The sequence below is a fragment of the Nomascus leucogenys genome, chromosome 2 (assembly GCF_006542625.1).
Source record: "Nomascus leucogenys isolate Asia chromosome 2, Asia_NLE_v1, whole genome shotgun sequence".
NCBI classification, from domain to species: domain Eukaryota; kingdom Metazoa; phylum Chordata; class Mammalia; order Primates; family Hylobatidae; genus Nomascus; species Nomascus leucogenys.
The window spans coordinates 105,236,077-105,261,695 of record NC_044382.1 but is presented as its reverse complement, the minus strand read 5'-3'; the positions used below and the strand labels follow the sequence as shown (position 1 = coordinate 105,261,695).

At 39.2% G+C, this 25,619-nt stretch overlaps 1 protein-coding gene across 12 annotated transcripts in view; it reads right to left on the bottom strand.

The window, feature by feature from the left end:
* Positions 1-25,619, bottom strand: part of CAST (calpastatin) — a 118,556-nt gene that overhangs the window by 72,751 nt on the left and 20,186 nt on the right. For 7 of the 12 annotated variants that reach the window (XM_003277188.4, XM_004087414.3, XM_030817148.1 and 4 more), the window contains exon 1: positions 5,483-5,739. Coding sequence is in view for 5 of the 12 variants with exons in the window: in XM_030817123.1 (XP_030672983.1) it covers positions 12,551-12,622 (72 nt within the window). In the remaining 7 variants the exon portion in view is untranslated. Of the gene's footprint in view, positions 1-5,482; positions 5,740-12,550; positions 12,623-25,619 lie in introns of those variants that run through there. The other 5 variants (XM_030817123.1, XM_030817109.1, XM_030817114.1 and 2 more) reach the window with 1 other exon arrangement.

Below are 25,619 nucleotides of genomic sequence, written 5' to 3'. Positions count from 1 at the left end.
AACTACACGTAACTGCATAGAGACTTAAGCAACTGGAAGATAGATCTGAGGCCACTACTCAGAATACAGCACAGAAAAATAAAGAGATGGAACATGTGAAAGAGAAGAATCCCGAAATATAAAAATGCTGGTTACCAGTTTCAGTTCCCTGATGCAGACTTGACTCTTTAAACCTGACATCTTTTAAAATAAATGCTATAAAATGACGCATGTCTAAAAGCATATGAGGCACTGTTTTAAACACATTGTTAGCATGAGAATATTTATATTCAGGGACTCTGATGATCATTAGCCATAGTAATGGAGTCATATAAAAGGGTTTCATTTTCCCTATTGGATATAAACACAATTTCCTACATTCACAATAAGGAAAAAGCACATGTAACTGAAAAATGTGTAAGTGATTCTATTCCCTGCTACCTTCCCTGGCCACTCTGTTAGTATAGTTAATAAGGAAACAGTATGTGCAGGAGGCTGAGCTCCTGATTTCTTGGTGGGAACAGCACTCACAGCTCACATTTTCCCCAACAACTCTATCCTAGGCAACTCTGGAGGCCCTGAGGTGTGGTCTAGGTCTTTGACTCTTAAGTCACTTGTATGGGAGACCTCAGTCCATTATAGAGTTCAGGGAGTATGCTTGCATACTAGGCGCTTTAATCTGTTGTGGCAACTTTGAGTGAAATGTGAGTGGTCCATGACCTTGCTCAGGCTCCGAACATGGGCCATGAACATCAGTTGGTTTAGTTCATGAGAGACCTTCCCTGTGAAGGTCGATTGGATCACGAGGTCAAGAGATCGAGACCATCCTGACCAACATGGCGAAACCCTGTCTCTACTAAAAATACAAAATTTAGCCAGAAGTGGTGGCACGTGCCTGTAGTCCCAGCTACTCAGGAAGCTAAGGCAGGAGAATTGCTTGAACCCAGGAGGCGGAGGCTGCAGTGAGCCAAGATTGTGCCATTGCACTCCAGCCCGGGCGACAGAGCGAGACTCTGTCTCACAAAAAAAAAAAAAAAAAAAGGTAACCAAAGTTAACACATTCAATAAAAGCAGACCCAAAGTCCTTTTTTCTAACATAGAAAATATCTTCCCCAAATAAAGTTAAATGTTAGTTTTTTTAAAAACAGAGTGTTGTAAAGGGGTCTTCGAAAACAGATGGCAACAAAACAGACCAAGCAACAACTTTGAAACCAAGGTGTGCTAACCATTCCTGTGAGAGGAACCAGGCAAAATGACAAAAGGTGAGTAAAGTGGGTGTGAAGTTTTCCTCCTCTAGCTAAGGAGACGTATTTACCAGGTGGCAGCTGCCAAATACGAAATTAGAAACTGGATTGAGAAAAATGAGTCATTCGAAAGAATTCAGGGGCAGGTTATTGACTGTTGATGAACTTGTCTTTGCACTTTTGCGCTTCGGGTTGAGTGGTGAAGAAAGAAACAGAAATATGAGCAGCAGAAACGTAACCCTCAGAGCTTGCCTGGAGGACTGACAACACACACCCAATCAGTTGTGGTGGCTCCAGTTAAACTGCGTAGAGCCCCAGGACAAAATGAAAATCTTAGGTGTTACTGACACCTGATGGAAATTCAGTCTGTCTACAAGGGATGAGTAGCAAGAACATCTCATCAGAATGTCCTAGAATTAACTAGAACTCTCAGTTCCACAAAACAGCACATGCAACAGAAACTGGAGTGTCTCAGGGGAAAGTATGGGAAGAAGAGCTTAAGAAAATAATGCACGAGGCAAGCCAATGACTGGCAGGCTGGATGTATTTCACACTTACGAGCAGTCCTGCCTTTAACTGACTGTGCTCCACCAGAATAACATCTCAGTCATTAGGATCTGCAGCTGTTGGCATTTTCTGCTTTAGCCTTGCCTCCTGGTTGCAGATTTCCTTTAAGGAAATCATATTTCTACTGTATATTCCCAGAAAAACAGGCTCCCAAGCTTAACCTCAACCCTCTTCCTTTAACCTTTCACTCCGCTTTTACAGCTATCGTGATAGCAGTGCCATTTAACACTTTTCACATTGCTCTTTATATTTCTTATGTGGGCCATACCTCTGTATGCCTAGCATCACGTCTGGCCGATTGCAGAAACTCCAGGGGAAAAAAAAAAAAAAAGAAAAAAGGGTTCCTTGCTCATATTTTTTGTTTGATTATCCACTCTATAATCTTTAACCAAAGCATAAATAGATATTAAGCTTCAAAAACTCTACTTGTAAATCCTAGAGAATAAAAATGAATATTTTATCATTTCTACCTAATCAGGAATAATCTGTATTAATGTAACAGCATCTTAGGGCTCTATTCATATTAAGATAAAACTAATCTTTTTTCCAATCCAATAAATATGGAGCAATTACTATGTGGAAGACATGAAGTAGACGCTATAGGGGATTCTGTCTTTAAGGGGCTCATGGTATAGTAAAAGTTTGCATTCTGAGAGAGGAAATCACTGTAGCAAAATGAGAATTTAGTGTGTGATAACTTTTCATGCACTGAAGCTCATTCTTTGAAAAGTGTTCATGGCAAGCTGTTAAATATGTCCTGAAAAACAATATAGTGTGGTAGTTTTTATTTTCTTAATCTGTAAAACAAGCATAACAGGAGTTTCTACCTCATAGCTACATTATCATCACAGCACATAAGGGCTCCGTATGTGCTTAGAATATAGTGTTTTCAGTAAACGTAGCTGTTACTATTAATGTGTTATAGCCACATTAGAACTATTATTAGAACTATTAATATAAATATCAATATTAGAACTATTAATACTCTGTTCTAATACACATTATGCTAATCTATTCTTTTACTAGAACCTGTTACAGTCACCTTCTAATAATCTACTATTATTGCTTAGGGTAGATAATAGAGTACTATAGCACATGGGTACAATGTCACCCTGCTAATGGTATGATTACACATAGTTTCTGCCCAAATCACAATGTTCAAATAAACAGATTTGTCCAGAAGCCATCAAGTCTTAGGAGATGTAAAGTTGCTTTGAAAATTGGAAATCATGTGACTCAGTATTTTTATGGCTTTCCATCAAAATGGTATGGCTCAATTCTTTTTTTTTCCTTTTTTTCTTTATATATATATATTTTTGACACAGGGTCTCATCACTGTGTCAGGCTGGAGTGCAGCAGCACAATCACAGCTCACTACAATTTCAACCTCCCAGGCTCAACTGATCCTCCCACCTTAGCCTCCCAAGTAGCTGGGGCCACATAGGTGCACGCCACCATGCCCTAATTTTTAAATTTTCTGTAGAGACAGGGTCTTGCTATGTTGCTCAGGCTGGTCTCAAACTCCTGGCCTCAAGTGATCCTCCCTCCTTGGCCTTCCAAAGTGCTGGGATTACAGGCATGAGCCACTATCCCTAGCCCTTTTTAATATCTTTTATTTAATTTAAAAAATTGGATGTAGTACCCAACCAAAGTTCATTTAAATGCATGAAAGTGCTTTCGGTCACGCTCTGACATTCAGTGGAAGCAAAGAGCTCTATCTAATTCAGAATTGCCACCCAAAATGCCAAGAGTATGCCTTTTGAGAAACATTAAGATGACATTTTTAAGTCAAGAGCATCCATAGAGAAAAAATTAAATGCAATGTTTGTGAACACCTCCTGTAATTTTCTAGGATGCAGATTGCTAATTCTATACATCAAAAAACTATGCAATATGTTCTTATGAGGTTAGACACACCAATGCTAAAACAGATATCCCAGATTCATATGATCTCCAAATTGAGGGAATTACAAGGTATAATGAAAGAGGAGATACAAAGATATCTATGAACATAGAAGAACATGGGTTATGGAGTTTTTATTTGAATAGGACTAATTAAGACTGTTCATATTTTGAGAAAAAGTAAATGTTTCCACTTAAGAAGTAGTGATCACTTAAAGTTAACTGTGATTATAAACAATGAATAGAAACATAAATACTTGGCTGATTTTAAGAAGTTACTCAAATGAAAAGAAAATGCTTTCTTTTTCTTTTTGGTTTCATTCTTTCAAACTGTTACTTTACATACTATATTTTAAGTTTTCATTGCAGGAGAGATGTTATACTTAGTCAATTCTACCAGAGAATAATCAAGGAACCAAAACTCCCCACTAATTCTATATAATCAACTACTCTCAGGCATTGGGACTCTTCTTTCAAAGCATCTGAACTGAACCACAGCCAATATTTATACTTGGATGTGTTGCTTCATAAACACTGTTTCACATTCTACAAAGCATGCTGATTCCTAACAGACACCAGGAGTCCTTGCTGCACACATACGGGATCCCTAGTCAGCCTCATTGCTATAGGTGGCTTATTCCTTCTCCATCAGTCTACAGGTGTGGCCTTTCCTTGTTCAGCAAGATTTTGCTAAAGTTCACTACTTCGTTTTAATCCTATACTGCCTCCTAGAACCCAAGCAGCACACCCTACCCACCATATTCCCAACAACTCAATATTCCTTTTAGATACTGAAAAATCAGTGCTCAAAAGTCGAATTCATTCATCAGAAAGAAGCAATCTATATTAATATAAGCTCTAGTGCTGATTAGGAAATAGACTTTCTCCTTTTGAACAGTAGATGCCACTCCTTGCTGAGCTTCCCTGCAATGCAGAGGTTTTTCCTCTGAAAAACATGTGAAACAGCAGGAACTTTCCAGAGCTGCTGATTAAGCATTTCTGTCATTCTGATACATAGGTGGTTTCCTAGAAAACTAGAGAGGCCTCAAAGTCCTGATCCTTAGGGAAGCTGCCTAAACTCTCTGCCTCATTTTCTGAAGCTGTACAATGGGAATAAAGAACTTGCCCCCTGCCTGTGTATAAGTGGAGAATGCCGGGTCCCTAACCATACAGAAGAGATAGTTAAATCTCTGTGAAAACACTTTTTATTCTTAAAAGATAGACACAAAGTAACCCTCAGTGATCTTATTCTACAACCGTCTCAGGTTGTGTAAAGGAAATGGAACCGAAGCAGGTTACAACACTTGCCACGCCACACCCAGCATGTATCAGGTATGCAGAAAGGTCAGAGTGAGCTCACGCTCTAAAACGGAGGTCATCACAGGGTGGCGGCAGGGCTGGGGAGGAGGAGGGCTATCTCCAACCCTAGAGACAAAGGTGCCAAACCAAACTGACATAGCTGCGGCTTTCCTTCTTTCGGGCCACTTGTACCGGGCCACACAAATCCGTAGTTTTGTAACCCTACGCGTCCGGTCACCAGATACATTTCCCGGCGGAAGGGGCAGTAACAGTGTTACTGACAGGGTGGAGGAGTCGCCAAGAAACACAGTTAAACTCAGAACGCACAGTATCGCCAGGGTCGCGACAGTAGGAAGAGGGCACGTCCAGAGCCTGGGGAGTCCGCTGCAGGGACCAGGCCCCGGACACGCAGGGCCGGGAGCGGGGGGCACAGGCCGCTAGACCAGGGAGCACGCGCGGCCTGGAGCAAAGCGGCGGAAGACAGTACTCACTCTGCGTGGACACCGGACCCCGCAGCCCTCGGCTTGGTTTTCAGGAGGTCTGCATTCCTAGCTGGGCTCGGCTCCCGCGGTTTCCGCTTGGAGCTCCAGCCCAGCTCTCTTGAGTGCGACGGGGCGGGGCGGTCCCGGGAAGACGACGCAGGATGCTCCCCGCCCCCCTGCCCGGCGGCCCCGCCCCGGGAGCCCGGGATGCGTGGGGAGGGAGGTCCCGCTCCGTAGACTCGTCATGCGCCTGGCATCTGGAGACTGGCTCACTCAATAACGCAGCCTGTGATGCGGACCACGTGTTGTGTGGGCTGCGCACCGCCGGCTGTATGCCAGGTTACCGCTCCTTCGGCTGTCACCCTGTGACTACCAGAATAAGGCAACGACGGTGGGTGCACTTCGCAAATACGCTCCCCCGAAGACCTCTTTTGAAACTACAAAGTGGATTAGTAATGACTACAACCAGGAATTTGCAAATGCAGTTAAAACTGTGTAATGGATTTCTTTAAAGAGTAGTTTAACAGTAAGAATTCTACCGGATTACTTTATATTATAGTATATTACAAACTTCAAAATTAGTAAGAATAGATTTGAGGCCATTGAATACAATATAAATTCATGAGTCTGTACTGCTGTAAATAAATGAATGGAGGGGTTAAGCCACTCTTTCATATAGAAGGCCAACTAATAAATATTGAATGACCGATGGAGTTAGAGAAAATAATTATAAAAATTTTAAAAATAAATGAAAAGCCGTACACCAACCACATTAAAGGCTCTGAACCCTAAACTTGGGGTGTGAGTGAAGGAGGTGGTGGTAGTCACTGTTTGAGGAACACAGACCTCAGGACAGGCTGGACAGTGCTGTTCCGAGTCATGACAAACGATGGCCAGTGGCATGAAAAAGGTGAACTCATCCACACAGCTTTGTACCCCACCAGGCAGCCAAGGCAGGTAGGGCCCTCTGACGTCCCCCTTCAAGGTACTCCTCACAGCTACCTTATTTTTTTCTTTTATTTCTGTCAAAAATCTAGTGAAATAAGAGCCCTTCCAACTTTAAGATTCTAACATTTCCAGAGCAGAAGACCCTGTCCTTATAATTTTTTTTTTTTTTGAGACGGGAGTCTCGCTTTGTGGCCCACGCTGGAGTACAGTCATGTGATCTCAGCTCACTGCAACCTCCACCTCCTGGGTTCAAGCAATACTCCTGCCTCAGCCTCCCGAGTAGCTGCGACTACAGGCACGCACCACCACACCTGGCTAATTTTTGTATTTTTAGTAGAGACAGGGTTTCACTGTGTTGGCCAGGCTGGTCTCAAACTCCTGACCTGAAGTGATCCGCCCACCTCGGCCTCCTAAAGTTGCTGGGATTATAAGCATGAGCCACGTGCCCGGACTTAGAATTCTTCTTGATATATAGCTTATATATCCCTTTTTGTTGTTGTTGTTGATCATTAGTATTGTCATTCCTTTTAAAAAATAAACTACAACTCAGCTCATCCAGGTTTCACTGACATTAATTTCTCCTGTGACAAAAACAGCACAGGGTGACTAATTTGGGCCACACCCCATAGGGATGGGCCCGGGGCCCCACAGCTTCCAGAGTTAGGCAGCTCAATGATGCCTATCTCTGAATGTATTTCTGTGCTCCTGATGAGTACAGATGAGTAATCACATGGTTATAAAACAAATTTTCCGGCCAGGCATGGTGGCTCACGCCTGTAATCCCCACCACTTTGGGAGGCTGAGGCGGGTGGATCACCTGAGTTCAGGAGTTCAAGACCAGCCTGGGCAACATGGTGAAACCCTGTCCCTACTAAAAATACAAACATTAGCTGTGTGTGGTGGTGCGTGCCTGTAATCCCAGCTACTCGGGAGGCTTCAGGCAGGATTATTGCTTGAACCCGGAAGGCAGAGGTTGCAGTGAGCTGAGATCACACCACCGCACTTCTGCCTGGGCAATAGTGAGACCCTGTCTCAAAAAAAAAAAAAAAAAAAATTTCGCAAGATTCTTCTGCTGTAAGTCAGGTGGAAAGGGGCTCCTTTCCTTAGAGTGAAGGCACAATGTAGTTCCACTGTTGTGCTGTGGCCATCACAATCCCTGAGTGTGTCCTTCCTGCCAGGTGGTTCTCAAATCATCTGCATCTGAAACTCCTGGGAACGCCTATTAAATATATGAAATCCTGGGCTCTTCCCCACCCTGGAAAATCAGAATTTCTTGGCTTGAAACCTGAGAATCTGCATTTTAACCAGATTCTCCAGTTGATGTTTAGGTTATGGATAGCCTAAACTACCCACATTCTGCACTATTCAGTCTCCTGGCTACTCAAAATGTGGTTGCCAAAGCAGCAGCAGCGCATCCACTGGAAGCTGGTTAGAAAAGCAGAATCTCAGCCTCATCCCGGACTTCCTAAATCAGAATCTTCATTTTAATAAAACCCACACTGACTCATTATATACATTGAAAGGTGAGAATTACTGCTCTGGATCTTATTTCTCAAGCCCTGGTTATTATTTGTACATTACTTACATAATATTTTTTAACCTGCCATAGCTATATTATGTTTACTTAATTTGAAAGAAACAGATTTACTTTAACCTTAAATTCAGCCTCACCATAAATGAAAATCGCCATGGGATTAGGGAGTTGATGTGCTGGTTTACTTTTTATAGCACATTAAAATATAAGCATAATTATTAAAATAAAAATGCTTTCTTGTCTAACACACAGTCATCTCACAAACCACACGTGGTAGGAGGGTACTGTGGGCTGATGCTGGCGCTGAATGTCAGCACACCCTCCACAGTACCCGAAGAGTTAGCCCAAACCCTCACTCCTATTACAGATGAGAAAAGTAAGAACCTGGGAAGAGAGCTGTGATGCCAAAGTCAGCACAGCTATTTATGGCAGACCCAGGACCCAAATCACAAAAGTATTTCTCTGATAGGTGCTTATTCCTTCATAGATCTCCTCCTGTCTAGGCTGGGAGAAAAGTTGTTTGTGCTTTCTTCTGTTTGAAAGGCCTAATGTTGCTGAATAACCTGTCATCTGTAGTTTCCCTATTCATTTAGGTAATTCTCCTGTTTTCCTTTCTGTCATGGATATCTGTCATTCAGCAGGAGGCCACATATTTGAAAACCCTCACCACATATTGATAATTTCCCACCTCATCAGTCCATGCCTTCCCAAAGCAGGATCCAGAAGACTCACACCCCCCCGATTCCCTTGGAGCAGGGTGAAGGCATCTGATTCCCTTGGAGCAGGGTGAAGGCATGTGATTTACACTGGCCAATCAGATGTGCCAAACAAGAATGAGCTGGGAGATGAGCAACATGTGCAGGCTGCTGCCCACCAGGAAATCCATGTTATAATAGGGATTTTGAGTCTTCTGCATTGTCAGTGGCAGAGTTCTGGCACCCAGTCCTACATGTGACAGGAGCTGAGCTGTGGTGGCAGCAGAAGAAAGTCTCATAGTGTTACTGTGCATTGTTCCTGCTGTAAGGCTTTAGACTTATTCTGCTGTACTCTCCTGGATTTCTCTACCAGCTACCCCCTGGTCCTTAAGAAATTCCTTTTTGGCTTGGTCAGACTGGGTTCTAATTGGAACTAACAACTTTAACCAGTACATCTTCTTAATAGCATGGTCTTCTACAGAGACATTCCTAACACAATCTGAACCTCGGTTTCCTCACCTGAACAGTCAGGTTGGTGAAATAGAAGTTGTCTGACAAGTCTTCCAGAAATAAAATTGCATGACTGGTTATGGATCACAACTATTTTCATATAGGCTTTAGTAAGAGTCTGTATAATTTCTGCAGCCGCATCTTCACTACTGATTTGCCAAAAATTAAATTTTAAGAACTAAATATTTTATACTAATTATTTTGAATTAGAAAAATTTACATCACTTAAGAGCATTAGATCTTTGAAACCCAAAACCTCATAGCAGAAGGGATATTATTTGAGGGCCCAATTCCTCATTTTGTAAGCATTCTCATAAAACAATTCTACAATATATGGAAACCATTCTCTAATACATAGCTTACACATATGCTTCAAATTAAGTACTTAATTTTTTAAAATTTAAAGTTTTCTTAATAATTGTAAAATTATCACTTATTTTAAATTTCAAATTAACTATTTCCAGAATCAAGAAAACTAGCACTAGCTCTCACTTCCAGTTCTGTCTACCACTCTGTCACACCTTTTCAGGATGTGTTGGGAGAATATTATTTTGCCTGTGTGTGCCATGATAACTGTGTAATAAAAGGCTTCAAGTTATGCTATTACCCCCAGCTTTTCTAAATGATGCATGGGTAAGTAATTCCTTAAGGGATAATGCTATGAGTTACAACCATTCCAATCTGGCATTAAAAGAAGAAATAAGCAATTATGTTTGTTCAACACCTTATAAAAGTAAAAAATATGAGAACGGAAGGGGTGAAGAATCAAACCCTGGAGAATTCACATTCAGGAAACTGACAAAGGAAAGTGAGTCAGAAAAGCATGGTGAGAAAGAGAAACAGGAGACATAAGAATGGAAATGGGAGAGGATGGTGTTTTTAAAGCCAAGAAAAGAATTGCAAGTTTGCTGTTAAATACTAAAGCAATAAACATGTAGCTAAATCATCTCCACTTCCCAGTTATGCCCTGCCCCTCCCAGCTCTTAAGACAGAACAGGGTTTTGGGGAGATGTTCAAATTCTTTATAACTATCCCATCTCAGAAAAATAGGGTAACTTCCATGTTAAAAAAAAAATGGAAAGGGTCTGATTCCTATGATTACATTCAAGAAAAAACTGGGTGTGGTTTTCCACAATGTACTAAACCTTCAAAAGTTTAGATAATAGCAAGTGTGGGAACATTTACAAATAACTCACTAAATCTCGCTGGGTGGGTGTTTTGCTAATGAGGTGTATCATTTTTAGTGGCATAGTTTAAGTGTATGCTAAATACAAGTTCTAATAACAAAGAAGTTAATCTTTTTTAGTTGGAGACTCTCTTTTATTTGGAGACCTGGAAATAACAGAATATGAAGATTAACAAGATGAATCACCGGAGAGGTCCATTTTCCCAGCACCTACTAAATGCCAGGGCCCGGCCTAAGTGTTAGTATTTATTTTCTTTCATTTAAGCCTCTCAACAGCTCTGACAAGAGAAGTCCAACCCTCATTTTACAGATGAAGAAACTGAAGCTCAGTGGGACTGGACAAATAATAGTGGCAAAGAGGAAATCCAAACTCGTATTTGTTTGTGTAAGCAACTCTCTCTCACCCAGTGACCATCAGTGAATGCTGTGGTGTCTCCAACAGCAGTAAAGAATGGCTAACAAAGAGCAGACCTCAGTTTTGAATTTATGTTGGTTCCAAATGTTAATTAACTCCCTGTATTTACGATTCATGGTCTTTCAATGATTTTTATATTTTTATTGACTGGTAGAAGAGAGCTTTGAAAAGGTCTTTAAAAGGCACAGGTCTTAAAGTGGCATGGTATTTAGCGTTAGAGGGACTGGCCTCTTCTCACTTCTCAGCTGATTATTGGTTTGGGCACCATCAGGGACTTGGAGAGCAGTCAGAACTCTGAGTGACACTAAAATACTACCTCTTCGTTGAGCAAGTGACATCTATGAGAAAGTCTGACTTTCATAAGATAGCCACCAGTTTTAAAGAAAAAAAAAAAAGCTTATGTTAAATAGTTGTATAGATAGTCCTGAAACATAGGTTGAGGTTTTAGATAATCTTCGACATACTAAAAGACCATAAAGTTGAAATGGGCTGAATATAACAACTTTTTTTTCTTTTTTTTGAGACAGGGTCTCGCTTTGTTACAAGGCTGGAGTGCAGTGGCGCTATCTCGGCTCACTGCAACCTCTGCCTCCCGGGTTCAAGTCATTCTCCTGCCTCAGCCTCCTGAGTAGCTGGGACTACAGGCGCGCACCACCACGCACCATGCCCAGCTAATTTTTGTATTTTTAGTAGAGATGGGGTTTCACCATCTTAGCCAGGCTGGTCTTGAACTTCTGACTTCGTGATCTGCCCGCCTTGGCCTCCCAAAACAATTTTATTTATCAAAAACTACTAGCTAAAATTATACTTTCTTTTTATTTTTGAGACAGAGTCTTGTTCTATTGCCCAGGCTGGAGTGCAGTGGCACTGTCACAGTTCACTGCAGCCTCGACCTCCCAGACTCAAGTGATCCTCCAACCTCAGCCATCTGAGTAGCTGCGACTATAGGCACGCACCACCAAGCCTGGCTAATTTTTAATTTTTTTTTTTTTTTTTTTTTTTTTTTTGGAGAGAGAGGGTCTTAGTATGTTGCTCAAGCTGGTCACAAACTCCTGGGCTCAAGTGATCCTCCTGGTGATCCTCCTGCCTCAGCCTCCAAAGTGCTGCGATTACAGGCATGAGCCACTGTGCCTGGCCATTTTCTTGTCTCGAAAGGTGAGGTTTCAGTGAATTTTTAAAGTTGCAAAACTTTGAAGGGTTATATTACCAAAAATTGCTTAGATGGAGTTTATAAGACCCAGCATTGTCAAAGACCTCTTGACAGGAAACCTGGATTCAAGCCCTATCTCCATCTTACTGGTGTTGTGAGCTAGTCAAGGTTACTTAACCTCCTTGAGCTCTGGTTTCCTCAGGTATAAAGGAATAATAAGAAGATTGTGAGGGGATTACATGATATAATTACATAAAGCACTTAGCAGCACGCCTAGTGTGGTTAATGCCCATGAGGAAGATTTGAATTATTTTCTAAAGTGGGAGCACTAACGTTTTTACTCACAGTATGTTCAAAAGTTTAATATTATCTACAGATAGTCATGATAATAATTAATATTTATTTAGTGCTTATTGTTATGTGCCAACAAGATTTATACAATAAATGGTTTTACTAGGTTTTATATCATTCACATCATTATTAAGAAATTATATTCTCTCTTCCAGCACAGAAATGATACTTTGTTAAAAAACCTTCAGTGATATCCGGACACTGTTTGCCATTCCTACAGGCCCCACCCACTAATGATACCCCTGCAGAATACAGTAGGGGTCTTTTTGTGTTCAGGAAATCACTGACCTTGGTGGCCGAGGCTGTTCCACCAGCATAGGTTCTGGAGGATTGACTGCTGCCGAGGCTTGCTGCTTTTTTCTTGAAAATAGAAAATATTAGTTTCAATGGGGGAAACACCTTACCAATGTAGTCAAATGAAAACTTACATATCAATACAAATATTTTCTCAAGCAAAAATCAGACTAATATATGAAACATACCCAAAGTAAACATATGCTTTGAATTTTTCATAACTTTGCCTGAAGATGATACAAATATTGAAATGAAGAGTAAGTTGAGTAAGTCTCAATTGTTCAATATTCAGTGATTTTGGAGAACTGCAAAACTCACTGAGGCAGTTCTCATGTACTTCCAAAAACATCACTCACCCTTACAGTGCCATAGAGAGTATACAATGTTACAATGTCTATGCAGAGTGATTTAGAAATATATATCAAAGATGCTATTCTACTTGTAAAAATGTATCTTAGGGAAATAAGATAAGAGAAAAAGTATTTTTCTACAAAGATATTCACCACAGTACTATAACCTAAAAAAACTGAAAACAATATCTATAATAATGAGTGTTTATTAAGTACTATGGTGTGCCAGGTAATTATTCTATTAGAATAATAGAATTATAGATAATAATAGGATAAAATGGTCCAAGAATAAAGCCTCTTAGAATGTTATTCTAAGTACTCTAAGTGTTTTAAATACCATGAGTAACAACATAAACCAACATAAACCCAATACTATTGTTATCTCCACTTTATGGGTTGGGGACTGAGGAACAGAAGGAATGAATTACTTGGCCATGGTGACAGTTAGTAAAAGGCAGGATATCTGCTCCAGACTCCAATCTCTTACCTACCTATACTGCCTCCCATAATAGGGGGTTATGTTATGGGACAGCCATAGGATGAAATATCATCTGGTTATTAAAAATCACGTCTTAGAAGAACACTTCATTAAATAAAAACATATTCTTCATATTTTATACAAAGAAAAGTTAAATTATAAAATAGTATGTATAGTATGATCCTTTAAGGTCATATGAGGTTATTTTCTGATGGTGTGACAAGTAATTTTTAAAAAACCCTTCTTGGGATTTTTGTGTTTTCTTATGTAACTATTTTAATTGAGAAAAAGAAAATAAATGGGAGAAAAAGGAAAAGTAAAATACACAGTTGCTTTCTCAACAAGACCCTCATATCCTGTATCTCTTTCTTATGAATATCTATATTCCAAAGAAGCAAGCATATAAACGTTTTTTTGGTTGTTTTTTTTGTTTGTTTTTTTTGAGACAGAGTCTTGCTCTGTCACCCAGGCTGGAGTGCAGTGATGCGATCTTGGCTCACTGCAACTTCCACCTCCTGGGTTCAAGCAATTCTCCTGCCTCAGCTTCCTGAGTAGGTGGGATTACAGGCACATGCCACCACGCCCAGCTAATTTTTTGTATATTTAGTAGGGTTTCACCATGGTAGCCAGAATGGTCTCGATCTCCTGACCTCATGATCCGCCCGCCTCAGCCTCCCAAAGTGCTGGGATTACAGGAGTGAGCCACCACACCCGGCCAACTATAAAGCTTTATAATGTAAAATGGTGATATGCTCCAAGGTCTATAAAGTGTGAATAATGTACTGTAAATATTGAGTACACAAGGCAAGATAATGCATAAATTAGCTAGCATATAACACATTAAAGTGTTCTATGTCTATGCAATAAATATTTTATATGTATAACTGAGAATAATTTGGTTTCATTCTTTAATATTTAGAAGAAATATTTAGCCAAATTTATATTTTCTAATTTATTGAAAATGCATGCCATGGAAGTTTGAACTGAAGTCTTCTTTCTCTTCAGGGTAAATTTTGTCTTAGCATGCCCCAAACTCAAAACTTAGTTTGCTGTCCTCAAAGCGCAATCTCTATGTGTCCACTCGCCAACCACTCTAGGGGGCCTCACAGGCATTTGCAGGAATTCAGGCTCCCAGGCATCATCTGTTGAATGAATAGTCTCTCCCAAGCATACACTTACTACCATCAACCAAGGAAAGAAAAAAACCTAGATAAACGTGATAAAAACAAAAGAGGCTGCTAAGAAGCTAGTGACGCAGGTGTGATATGTGAGATGGTAAAAGGAGGGGATAACCTATATTTTATCCAGATTGCTAGTCTTTTTAAAATTATCACAAATAATAACAAATAGCTCCTGACAACCTTAATGTACAAATGGATTCTGTGTAAAAGACTGGACATAAGACATAAAGACAAGAATACAGCAGTAGCATTATCCGTTTCAACTTCATTACCTATCTCAACCTCTCATTTTCCAGCGAGGAAACTGAAGGAGGTTAGGTCAGTTTTCAATGTGACACAGCTGTACCAAACTCCAGCTATTAGCTTTTGATCTTAACTACAATTGAAGAAGGCCATGTTCCAATCCTGGGCTAATTACAGATTCCATTCGCTACATCAAAGCCCACATACTTAAAGTCTATAAGTGGATTCCACTACTTACAATATGCCAATTAGGATCTGCCAATGAAAATTTAAAAACTTGTATTTTGGCTGTGATGAAACTATTAAGTTAAAAATAATAACTGTTTAAACTTAATACATATGCTGAAAATGACTTACTAATAAACGAAATGTTTTTTAACTTAACGGAGGCTCCCTCAACTTTCTTGTGGGTATGATCTGTTTCCCTAAAGACTGGCTTGCTCTCAGAGCTGCCTGGATTACTTAGTCCACAAAGGACCAATGTAGTTCAGCTGAAGTGAGACTGGAATATGTAAAATCATCTTTCATTAGATTTTTATCTAACAAGTATTTATTAAGCCCTTTGTTGACATCTGGCACTGAAAATACAATGCAAAAGCCTAGAAATGCAGCCATATACAGAGCAGACTCCTTACTTTCAGAGTGGTAATCAGAGTTTAATTACAAGTTGTTTTGGCCCCCTTTCTTCATTTGTGTCTGACTTCACATATTTATTTGTTCATTCATTCATTGGGAAAACTATGAGCCTGGTCCTATTCTAGGCAATGGGGATATAATGACCAATTAAACAGAAAAAGCTCCTGCCCTCGTGGCACTTACATTACAGTAGAAAGACTCAGCCTTTAAGTAAGTCGACAAAAAAACAAGATGACTTCAGAGAATGGTGAGTCCTGAACAGACTGTGAGACGGGATGAGGTAACAGAGAGTGATTGGCTCAGGGTTGCTTCAGACAGGATGGATGAGGAAGTGACATTTGACTAACACCTGACTGCTGTGTGGAAACCAACCATGTAAATACGGGATGAGGGAGAGGAGGCATTCTAGGTAGACAGGGCAGCATGTGCAAGGGCCCTGAGGTAAGATTGGGCTTGGTAAGCAGGAGGAGCAGAAAGAAGCCAGTGCAGCCAAAGCATGCTGGGTACAGGCATGTATGGTATGAGATGAAACAAAATGCAGGATCAAGACATTTATTCTGAAGTGACGCGGGATCAGAATAGCCCTATAGTCACATGAGTTTGGGATCATCAGTTTTTTCCAGGATCTGGTTTGCTTCCTAGTCTTCTCAGGTTACTATGTGACCCCCATGAGTCCTCCCTTGCCGCCAGGTGCAAGGTTTTCAGCGTCCTCTGACTTCATGTCACCTTGTGCTTAGTTTTGTTCGTATCTTCTTCACACTTACACTCCTTAACATCAGCATCAGTCCTTAGAAATTCCACCCTGCCCTGGACAGATCTCTTAGCTCACTAGATCTGCATACTCACTAACTAGTGATAGGGCTGGATCCACTCTGAGGACAGAATTCATCTACTCACAGTAAGTAGAAACTCTCAAAACAAGCTCATTTTTATATGATATTGCACCATCTGTTGCAAGAAGGCATGAAAAGAATTAGCTGCATACTTTTTTGTATATCTATTGTAGTTCAGAGAAAAAATTTTTTACTGAATCAATCAGAACTCGAGTCGTTAAAATTTTCAAAATAACAATGAAGTTCCAAGAGCCAGGCAAAGAGTTGTTGTGTCACTGTCACTTAAAATCTCAGAAAGGGCTCCCTGAGTGAAGCCACATGTTTTACCCTGAGACTTCATGACTCTGTGAAGAAAGGCACCACATTCTCTAGGACAATGGTCCTACCTTATGATTTATATAGCAAGAGTCCTGTTCCACCAAATGCCAGCTATGAGATCTTGGGCAAGTTTCTGAACATTTCTCAACACCAGTTTTCTGAGCAGGGTGAATAACTCTGCTCTTACCTCGGAAGTGATTTTGAGGGTTAAATGAGTTACAACATATCCTGAGGTCTGTGACCCACAGGTTGAAAATCCTGGCTCTAAAGGGAGATGCCCAAAGTCCTTGCCCAGGTGGCAATGGAACAGACTGACCTCCGCAAGGCAACCCCAGTGGGTCTGGTTTGTACACATGAGAAGGCTTAGTGGCTGCTGACAATTTTCTATGAGTTTTATTATGTATACAATTATAAAAAATAATAACCTTTTATGGGATAGAAAAATGTAATTTTTTCCTTAGAACTAGCTCATGATTCTAATAATGGCATACTGTTAAGTTACTTGGAAACAGTTTGATTTTTTTGAGATTTGCTTTTAAGTTTTGTTAAGTTGGACCAGATCAGCTTTTAGAGTATGTGATATTGTGATATAATAAGAAACGTATGTAGTCATGTGCTGAATAAGGGCTTTTCACTCAACAACAGACTGCATTTTCTGTATATGGTACAGTGGTCCCATAAGATTATAATGGAGCATATACAGAAACTTGATGTATGGCATATGATATTGGCATTGCAGATCAAGTAGGGGAAATGACTAATATTTGGTCATGGTGCTGAGATATTTTGTTTTCTATATGAAATCTATATATAAATAAAGCTGTATCTACCATCTAGGTTTGTGTAAGTACACTCTGGCATTTCCACAATGATAATATTGCGTAACAACACATTTCTTAGACTTCATGAAATGTATTTTTCAGGATAAAAACTCTCATTAAAATATGTAAGTTTTGACATATTTGTTAAGAATCTACTCCATAACTTAGTAGTTGTCCTATAAAATGGCAAGAAGTCTTGTGTTTCTACATGAAAATACATGCTTTATTTGAAAATAGTGTCTAGAAAAAGATTGTCTTTCAAAAGTGTAGGCAGATTCTCCAGCATTAGCAATTATAAAATCGTGACTTTTATTTACAAATGTTCTTTTAACACCATAGTTTAAGTGGTGACCAAATAAGTACAAATTGCTTTTATTACCAAAAGAAGTATAAATGTGTGCTACTGCAAGTGCAAACCAGTAAATACAATATGCTGGCTCTGAAAAACACCCATTAACTCATAATATTACATAGAAATTCACATACTGAGGCCAGGTGCAGTGGTTTATGCCTGTAATCCTAGCACTTTGGCAGGCAGAGGCAGGTGGATCACCTGAGGTCAGGAGTTCGAGACCAGCCTGGCCAACATAGTGAAACCCCATCTCTACTAAAAATAAAAATTAGCTAGGTGTGATGGCACATGCCTGTAATCCCAGCTACTTGGGAGGCTGAGGTAGGAGAATCGCTTGAACCTGGGAGATGGAGGTTGCAGTGAGCCAAGATCGCACCATTGCTTTCCAGCCTGGGTGACAGAGCAAGACTCCGTCTCAAAAAAATAGATAAATAAATAAATTCACATACTGAATGAAATGTCCCATGTTCTAGGACCTTAATAACACCCACTATGGTGAGCACACTCCAGTGAATTGTTTGTTGTTGTTGCTGTTCTTTTTTTCTGATTACTCAGTTTCCGTGTGTCATCTCAAGTGGAACCCCTCAAGGTAGTCCAGCTCAAGTCTTTTTAGTCCTGAGGTTGCTGCACTGACCAGGAGTCAGGAAAATGCTGCTCTTCTAGGGCTCTGCCTTTGCTTCCCTCAGAGCCTTATCTCCTACCTACAAAGGGAAAATAGCTATACCTACGTCATGGGAATTGGAATGACTGAACTTGCTATATAATATTGAATGAAAAGAGGGCATCACACAAGGAAGAAAGAGGGAAATGAAGAAGTAGAGAAGTGAATAACAAAAAAATGACAGTAGAAGTAAGAAAGTCTATGGAGTTGGCCTCCATCTATAAGGTAGACTTCATAATACAGGTAATTTTATGATGAGTATCAGATACTAGTTAAAAGCACAGACTCTGGAAAGTGATTTCAATTCTGGGTTCTATTATTAAATAACTGTGTAGCCTTAGATGGGTTAATCAAGCTGTGCCTCAATTTCCTTATCAGGAGAATGGGGTTGTCATAATGGGCATGTGTGTGCTCATGTGTGCACACATGTATTTGCATGCGTATATAATACCTATGTGAGTATTAGCTATTTTCATCAAATGATCTCTGATTCTCTACTACCTTTACGGAATCTACAGAAAAAAATGCTTACAGTATTCTCTTCCTTTCCTGCCAAACTAGTTCTCACAAGGGCATTAATGATGAATATATTAACTAGAAATACCTATAGTTTAAAACAAGATGCAGAAAAAGGCAATGAAAGATTAAGGAAATTGTTAATGGTAGAATTTCAGACATCAGCAAGCCACCTAGGAAAATACTATTACATAGTGCCTCCTAAATATATCTACTTGATAAGATTGTCCCTGCAAAGGTGGGGATAGTGTATGCATATAAACCTCTTTAAATTGTATGTAACATTTTGGAGGGTATTTTTTGTATTCGTACATGTGTGTAGCTTTCAGAGAAAAGATCACAGTTTCATCAGATTCCAAAGAGAATATGAACTAAAAATATTTCAGTATTCTTGCCCGCCAAATTGTCTTTGTTCTTAAGTCCTTATTTTCTGTCTGTATTTAAGAGGTGCTTTTCTTCTCAAACACGTGTGTGCCCCCACCCCCACACACAAGCACACAAAACATACACACTCATATACACACACACAGCAGCAGCAGCCTTGCTCTGAAAGTATCTCTTAGGGGCCCCAAAGTAAAAAATCTCAAATACACAACACTTCTCTCTTTAAGGTCTAAGCAGATACATGCATGGGTACTTTTGTGGTCATTGTTAAAATACTCTTATCTTACTCTTTTATTATCTATGCTGCTTATTGTTCTTTTTCTTCTGGTTTAATAAATACATTTAAGATAAAGAAAAAGTAGGAAGAAGAAATAATAATTACTTAAAATCCTGTCATCCAAGACAACTAATTTCAGTTTTTTCCTATTTTTATACAAATACAAAAATATGCACAAGATAACATAAGTATGTTATATGAATGGAATTGTAATCTCACATTTAGAAAGATTTTTACCTAATATAAGCATTTTTGCCTGTCATTAAATGTTTTTCAAAACACAGTATTAAAAATGCCTTCGTCAGTATATCAGTGCTATGATTTTACTTTACTTCCGTACAGGTGTTTCCTTCTTAGTTTGTTGTTATTATAAATAAAGCTATGATGATAAATATCATTGGATATAAGTAAGTCATCATGTACACCTCTGATTATATACTTGGTATACATTCCTAGAATTGGGATTTCTGGGTCAAAAAGGCTTTTCTTATTTATGACGCAGTCACTTGTTCCACATTTCTAATTTGTTTTAATTAAAGGAAAAGTTTAATCATATTTCTAACATTTTCAAAATTATTGGTGAGTTTTTATTATTCAAAGAAAATTTATATATAAAGTCAAGACCAAACATTTTCTCAAAACACACGCACATCCTAACATGTACTCATTCAGAAAGAAAAAGTCCACAATGTGTGATCACTGCTGAGCCAAGAAATATATTTTTCCCTAATTTTTTAACACTGTACCACAGCAAGGAATTACCTACTTTTAACCACTGGGTGTCCCCTGAACTATATGGTTAACATTCAGGCAGATAGCACCATATGACATCTAACAAACGTCTAACCTTTCTTATTGGCGCTGGTAGTAAGGACCCTCATTAACTTTTAAATTTGCCAGTCATTCAGCTTTCAATTTCACTAGTGAAATAAGTATATTGCATCAGACTTTACTGAGTCTACTTGCTGTATTAAGAAAGTAAACAGGAAAAAAAGTGACAAAATTATATTCAGAGAAGCATTTTTTATCTTAAGTACTAGGTGAAACCAAAAATGGGATGTGATTATAAGATTGTTTTAGCTCTCAGTTTCCTATAAATAATTTTCTTCAAAATTGTAGATTTCAGATTTTAGAGTGATATATTTCTAGAATGGTACTAAAGTCCAAAACTTCTGGTCCTTAAGCCTGAATTACATCCTTTAGGAATGAGAGGCTTGATGTGCAAAAGAGAGAGCCCAAAGATGCCAACTTTAACGTGAATAAGAAACTAGGAGGTCTAGAATCGTAATGATTAAGACAAACAAATTTTTAGAATTCACCTGTTAGTTCTTTCCAAACAACAGCTTTCTTATTTGATGTTTCTTAGTTAATAAATGAATTCATTTACCAATAAACAACTGGCAGAGAACAGTACCAAAACAATCCGAGACATCTATAAGATGTGAAGTGTCTCAGTCACACTGACGAAGATTCTCTCCTTGACTAAATCCTAATCAGGCTCCTCTGAGCTCTTTTTCAATTAGGCCTCATTGTTGGACTTCCATGTTCATCTCTGCACTATCCACTCATAGCAAGAATATTGATACGCTACTTTAGTCAGAATCCTCCATTCTTGCTATCCGATCAAGTCCCCTCATCCTCCACCATCCGCCACGTGAGATCTGATCACCCACTGGCCTTAAGCAAGAATCCTATAGGTCACTTTTCCCAGAATCTGCCTTATCTCTGATGTTTCCTCTTAATTTTCCATCCACCGATCCCCGACCCTGCTCCTGGCTATAAATCCCCACTTTTCTTCATTATATTTGGAGCTAAATATTACCAAGGCCTTGAATAACTATAATAGAATGCAATATTTAAGAATGATGTGCATGGAATTAGATTTTTAAAATTAAGGTTGGCTATGGAGTCAATTCTTACAAAAACCCTCTCGGAAAAACCAGCCACCCCTATAATTTCTCCCCTCTTACTGCAAAATTCCCTTGCAGTGGTCCCTACACCTATAGCAATAGTCTGGAATAAAGTCTGCCTTACTGTTGTTTAACAAGTAACATGAATATTTTTTCCTTACAGAACTTAGCTCTTTTTGTGTAAGTAAACACTGACTTCATTTTTCATTGCTTTATCTGCTGTCCTTTACATAAATCTACATACATTGGAAGAAGAATCTACCATGCACAATCTCCACATACTCAGCACCCTCTCAATCATAATCACAGTACAATGGAAACCTTCTGTTACTCCACAAAAACAGCTTGGAAGAGAACTGATATTATCCCAGTCTCCAATCAGGACCTTACCTCAGCCCCCATCCCTCTGGAAATATCAGCATTTCAGTCCTACTGACCCTCCACTTCTTCCTGCACCCCCCACACTGATGACAGGGAGCACCCAGCTTCCTCTACCCCTTTGCTTGCTGCTTCTTTGACTTGAGTTATCCTTCCCACTCCCTACATGTAGGCATTTATCAACACTTGATTTTAGTTTCTCTCTCTTTTCTCTCTACACTCTTTTTTTCAATAATTTTAACCAGGAATTTTGGTAGTGAGGGTTAGAGACAGAGATGGAATGGGAGCTTGAGCAATTTCAAAGGAATTGCTTTAAAACAGTTTATGATGAAGATTGAGCTAATATGTAGTCTAAAGAGGAGTCATGAAATAAAGAGTTAAAAAAAAAAGGAATAATCAAAAGATCTAACGGACAAGGTCCTGGGAGAAGTGGGAAGAAATAGGATCAGTAACTGGTCCCTCCAACCAAAGCCTCCCACAAGGTCCACTGACTCAAACTGCAGCTCTCTTAGTGTGCTCTACTGTATTCCCACAATATGGCAGAGTGAGTTGGCCAGGCGGGAAAAAGAGAGGTCATTTCAAAAAGAAAAAAAACTGAAAGAAAAAAAAAGAAATAAAGAAATCAATGTTTATGTGTGCTAGGCACCATGCTATGCACTCTACAAGAATTATTTCAGTGTTACTCAAAAGGTGCTCAAAAGACCACTGGCATAAGAGAAGAATCACCTGGAATGATTGGCAAAAATACTGATTCCTTGGTCCCACCTCAGATCTAAATCAGTCTCTGGAAATGGAACCTACGAGTCCAAATTTCTCATACCATCCCCAGGTGATTCTTAGCCACAAAAAAAGTTGATAATCACTGCATTATCTCATGTCATATCCTGAAATATGAGAAACAGAGAGTTTTAAATTTGTTTTGGTACTAATACAATGCTCTACAAGCATTCTGTAATAACAATACTTGAAAATAAAAGACTTTGTGATGTCAATTTGCCATAAGATTTTGCTTTCACAAATGAACTATTTTTATAATGTACAAGCCATTATGTATTTTGTTATATGGAAAAATAATATTGACATTACGATAAGAATCACACATAGTCCTTAGATAAGGCAGATATCTTGCTAGGGGTATGATTTCAGGTTATTGTCCCTTTTGAACCAGTCATCTCATTATTTTTGAGAAACTAAGAAAGTCTAAAGAATAAAAGAAATTAACTTTAAACATGATATTTCTGGAATAATATTTAATCTATCTGTCCATGAGGTTTCTAGTGCTTATGATCTGTGCTGAAGTGAACTGAATATCCATTCAATTCCGTCAATATTTTGTTAGTATTTTATTCTGATTCCACATGCAATAAAATATAATCTTTTCAGAGACAATTTGGTGGGACCTAAGATCTTAGGTAATTCAGCTCAGAAATCTAAAATAAGATAATGAAGGGTATATTATTATTGTATGATATAATGTTGATATGTTTATGTATATATTTATATATTCTCTCATAGAGGAAAAGCGCTCAGTTTTTTTTTAATACCATTACCTATCCAATGATACAACATTTTGTATACCACAGATTCTTAATTTAAAGGCACATTATTTTCATATTCTTTTTAAAAAGTACATCCTTAGCTTCTGATAAAACAGCTCATTGAATAGTGATGCATAGGGTCTGGCATGGTGGCTCATGTCTGTAATCCCAGCACTTTGGGAGTCCAAGGTGGGCAGATCACCTGAGGTCAGTAGTTCGAGACTAGCCTGGGCAACATGGCGAAACCCTGTCTCTACTAAAAATATTTTTAAAAAATTAGCTGGGCGTAGTGGCATGCACCTGTAGTCCCAGCTACTTGGGAGGCTAAGGTAGGAGAATCGCCTGAACCCGGGAGGCAGAGTTTGCAGTGAGCCAAGATTGCGCCACTGCACTCCAGCCTGGGCAACAAAGTGAGACTCTATCTCAAAAAAAAAAAAAAAAAAGATAGTGACGCAGAGGTCTTTAGTTCTAGCTATTGGCATATGTTTCTGCATGTTGCATGTAGTTGGTTTTATAACAAAAGTGCTACTAAAGTTAATATATCAAACTTCCTTCATTTTTTAATGGGAAGGTGCTGCAATATATAATCAACCAAGGAATTTGAGCCCTGCCCCATACCATAGGTAGACATCAACACGAGACTCACCTTTATTGCCAAACAAGTTCTCTTTACTGACCTAATAATAATAAAGTAACACCAATAATAACAATAACAGGAGCTAAGATTTATAGAGCACCTCATATGTCGCAGGCACTATTCTAGACACTACATATGGATGGTCTCATTGTTCTTCACATTGACTCTTATGTAAGAACTATTATTATCCTCATTTTACAGATAAGGAATGTGCCCTTAGTGAGGCAAAGCAACTTGCTTAAATACACAGAGCTAGGAATTAGCAGAGCTGGAAATTAAATCCAGGCATTGGACTCTAAACCTTACACTCAGAACGTATCATATGCTGCTTCTACAGAAACCACAGATCAATAGCAGGTTAACTGAGTTGTGAGTGTGGCTCTTCAAAGTTTTCACAACAGATGAGAAAGAAGATGCTCTCACTGTGGTCTCAGAATGGCACAGAATTTTTGTCCTGAATTTTGTAAATTTCCTAAATTTCTCTCAGAATTCAAACTGAATTTGTATCTCAGGATAAATAGATTGCTTTAATGTCTATATAATGCCTGGAGTTTTAATGGTAGCTTTGAACTTAAATTCATGCAGTCCTCATGAAAACCTATCTGACACATTCCACATAGGAAAATAATTCTAATATCTATGTAAATAAGTTTTGCTCATAGGAAAACAAGCAGTGACCAACATTATTTCATGATGACTTACAGAGAAAGACAAATGTACCGGGACCACACAGAGAAATCCCACAGAAGAGGTGATGCAAATGCCCTGTGATGGTTAATCATGTCCTGCTAATAATCCTCCTGCCCCTCTGTTAAAACTCATGAGGGACTGAATAATACACAGAACAGAGTTTAAATGGAAAGCCATTTCACAGGTTGCACTCAAAGCAAACTAGAATAGAGGAGCTTGATTCAAGAAGCTGAACACTGTCATTATGAGCCAATTTCAAGAATTCCTGGTATAAAATATTCTCTCTAGAAGTTTCTATTTTTTCATTTTCTCATAGAAGAGAGCAGAACTTAACTAAACACTAAAGGAAGCCCACCAAATGCCAAAAATCTAGGCAGAATCTCCATCCTAATTGAAGCCAATGGAACTATATTGAAAAGCACAATTTGTGAACCAGTTGTGTCATGCATCTGAAACAGAACAAGCTTACATCCCTGAAAGACCCCCTCTCTCCTGAATGCTCAGACTTCACGCAGAAATGTAGACATCTAGAAAACCTAGCAGTTACACCTCTTTGGTAGGAGTCCTCCTCATGAGGCAACCTATCTTTATTCCCCACTAGTGCCTCGCTTTCTAACCCAAGTCGAAGATTCCAAATCCAAATCCTGGAAACCAACTAAGCAGAAATCTGGTGGGTTCAGTGGACTGGGCAGGGCGTGGGAGGATGGGTTGTGCACAGGGTGTGGCAGTAGCATGCTGCACCTGGGGGAGCAGTTATCCTAAGTACAAAGTGGCCTTCTTGGGGGTGGAGGTAAAAAGAGCCCCATTAGCAGTCCTTGCTAAAAAATGGAGTTCTTCTCTGCATCTCATTTCATACAGTG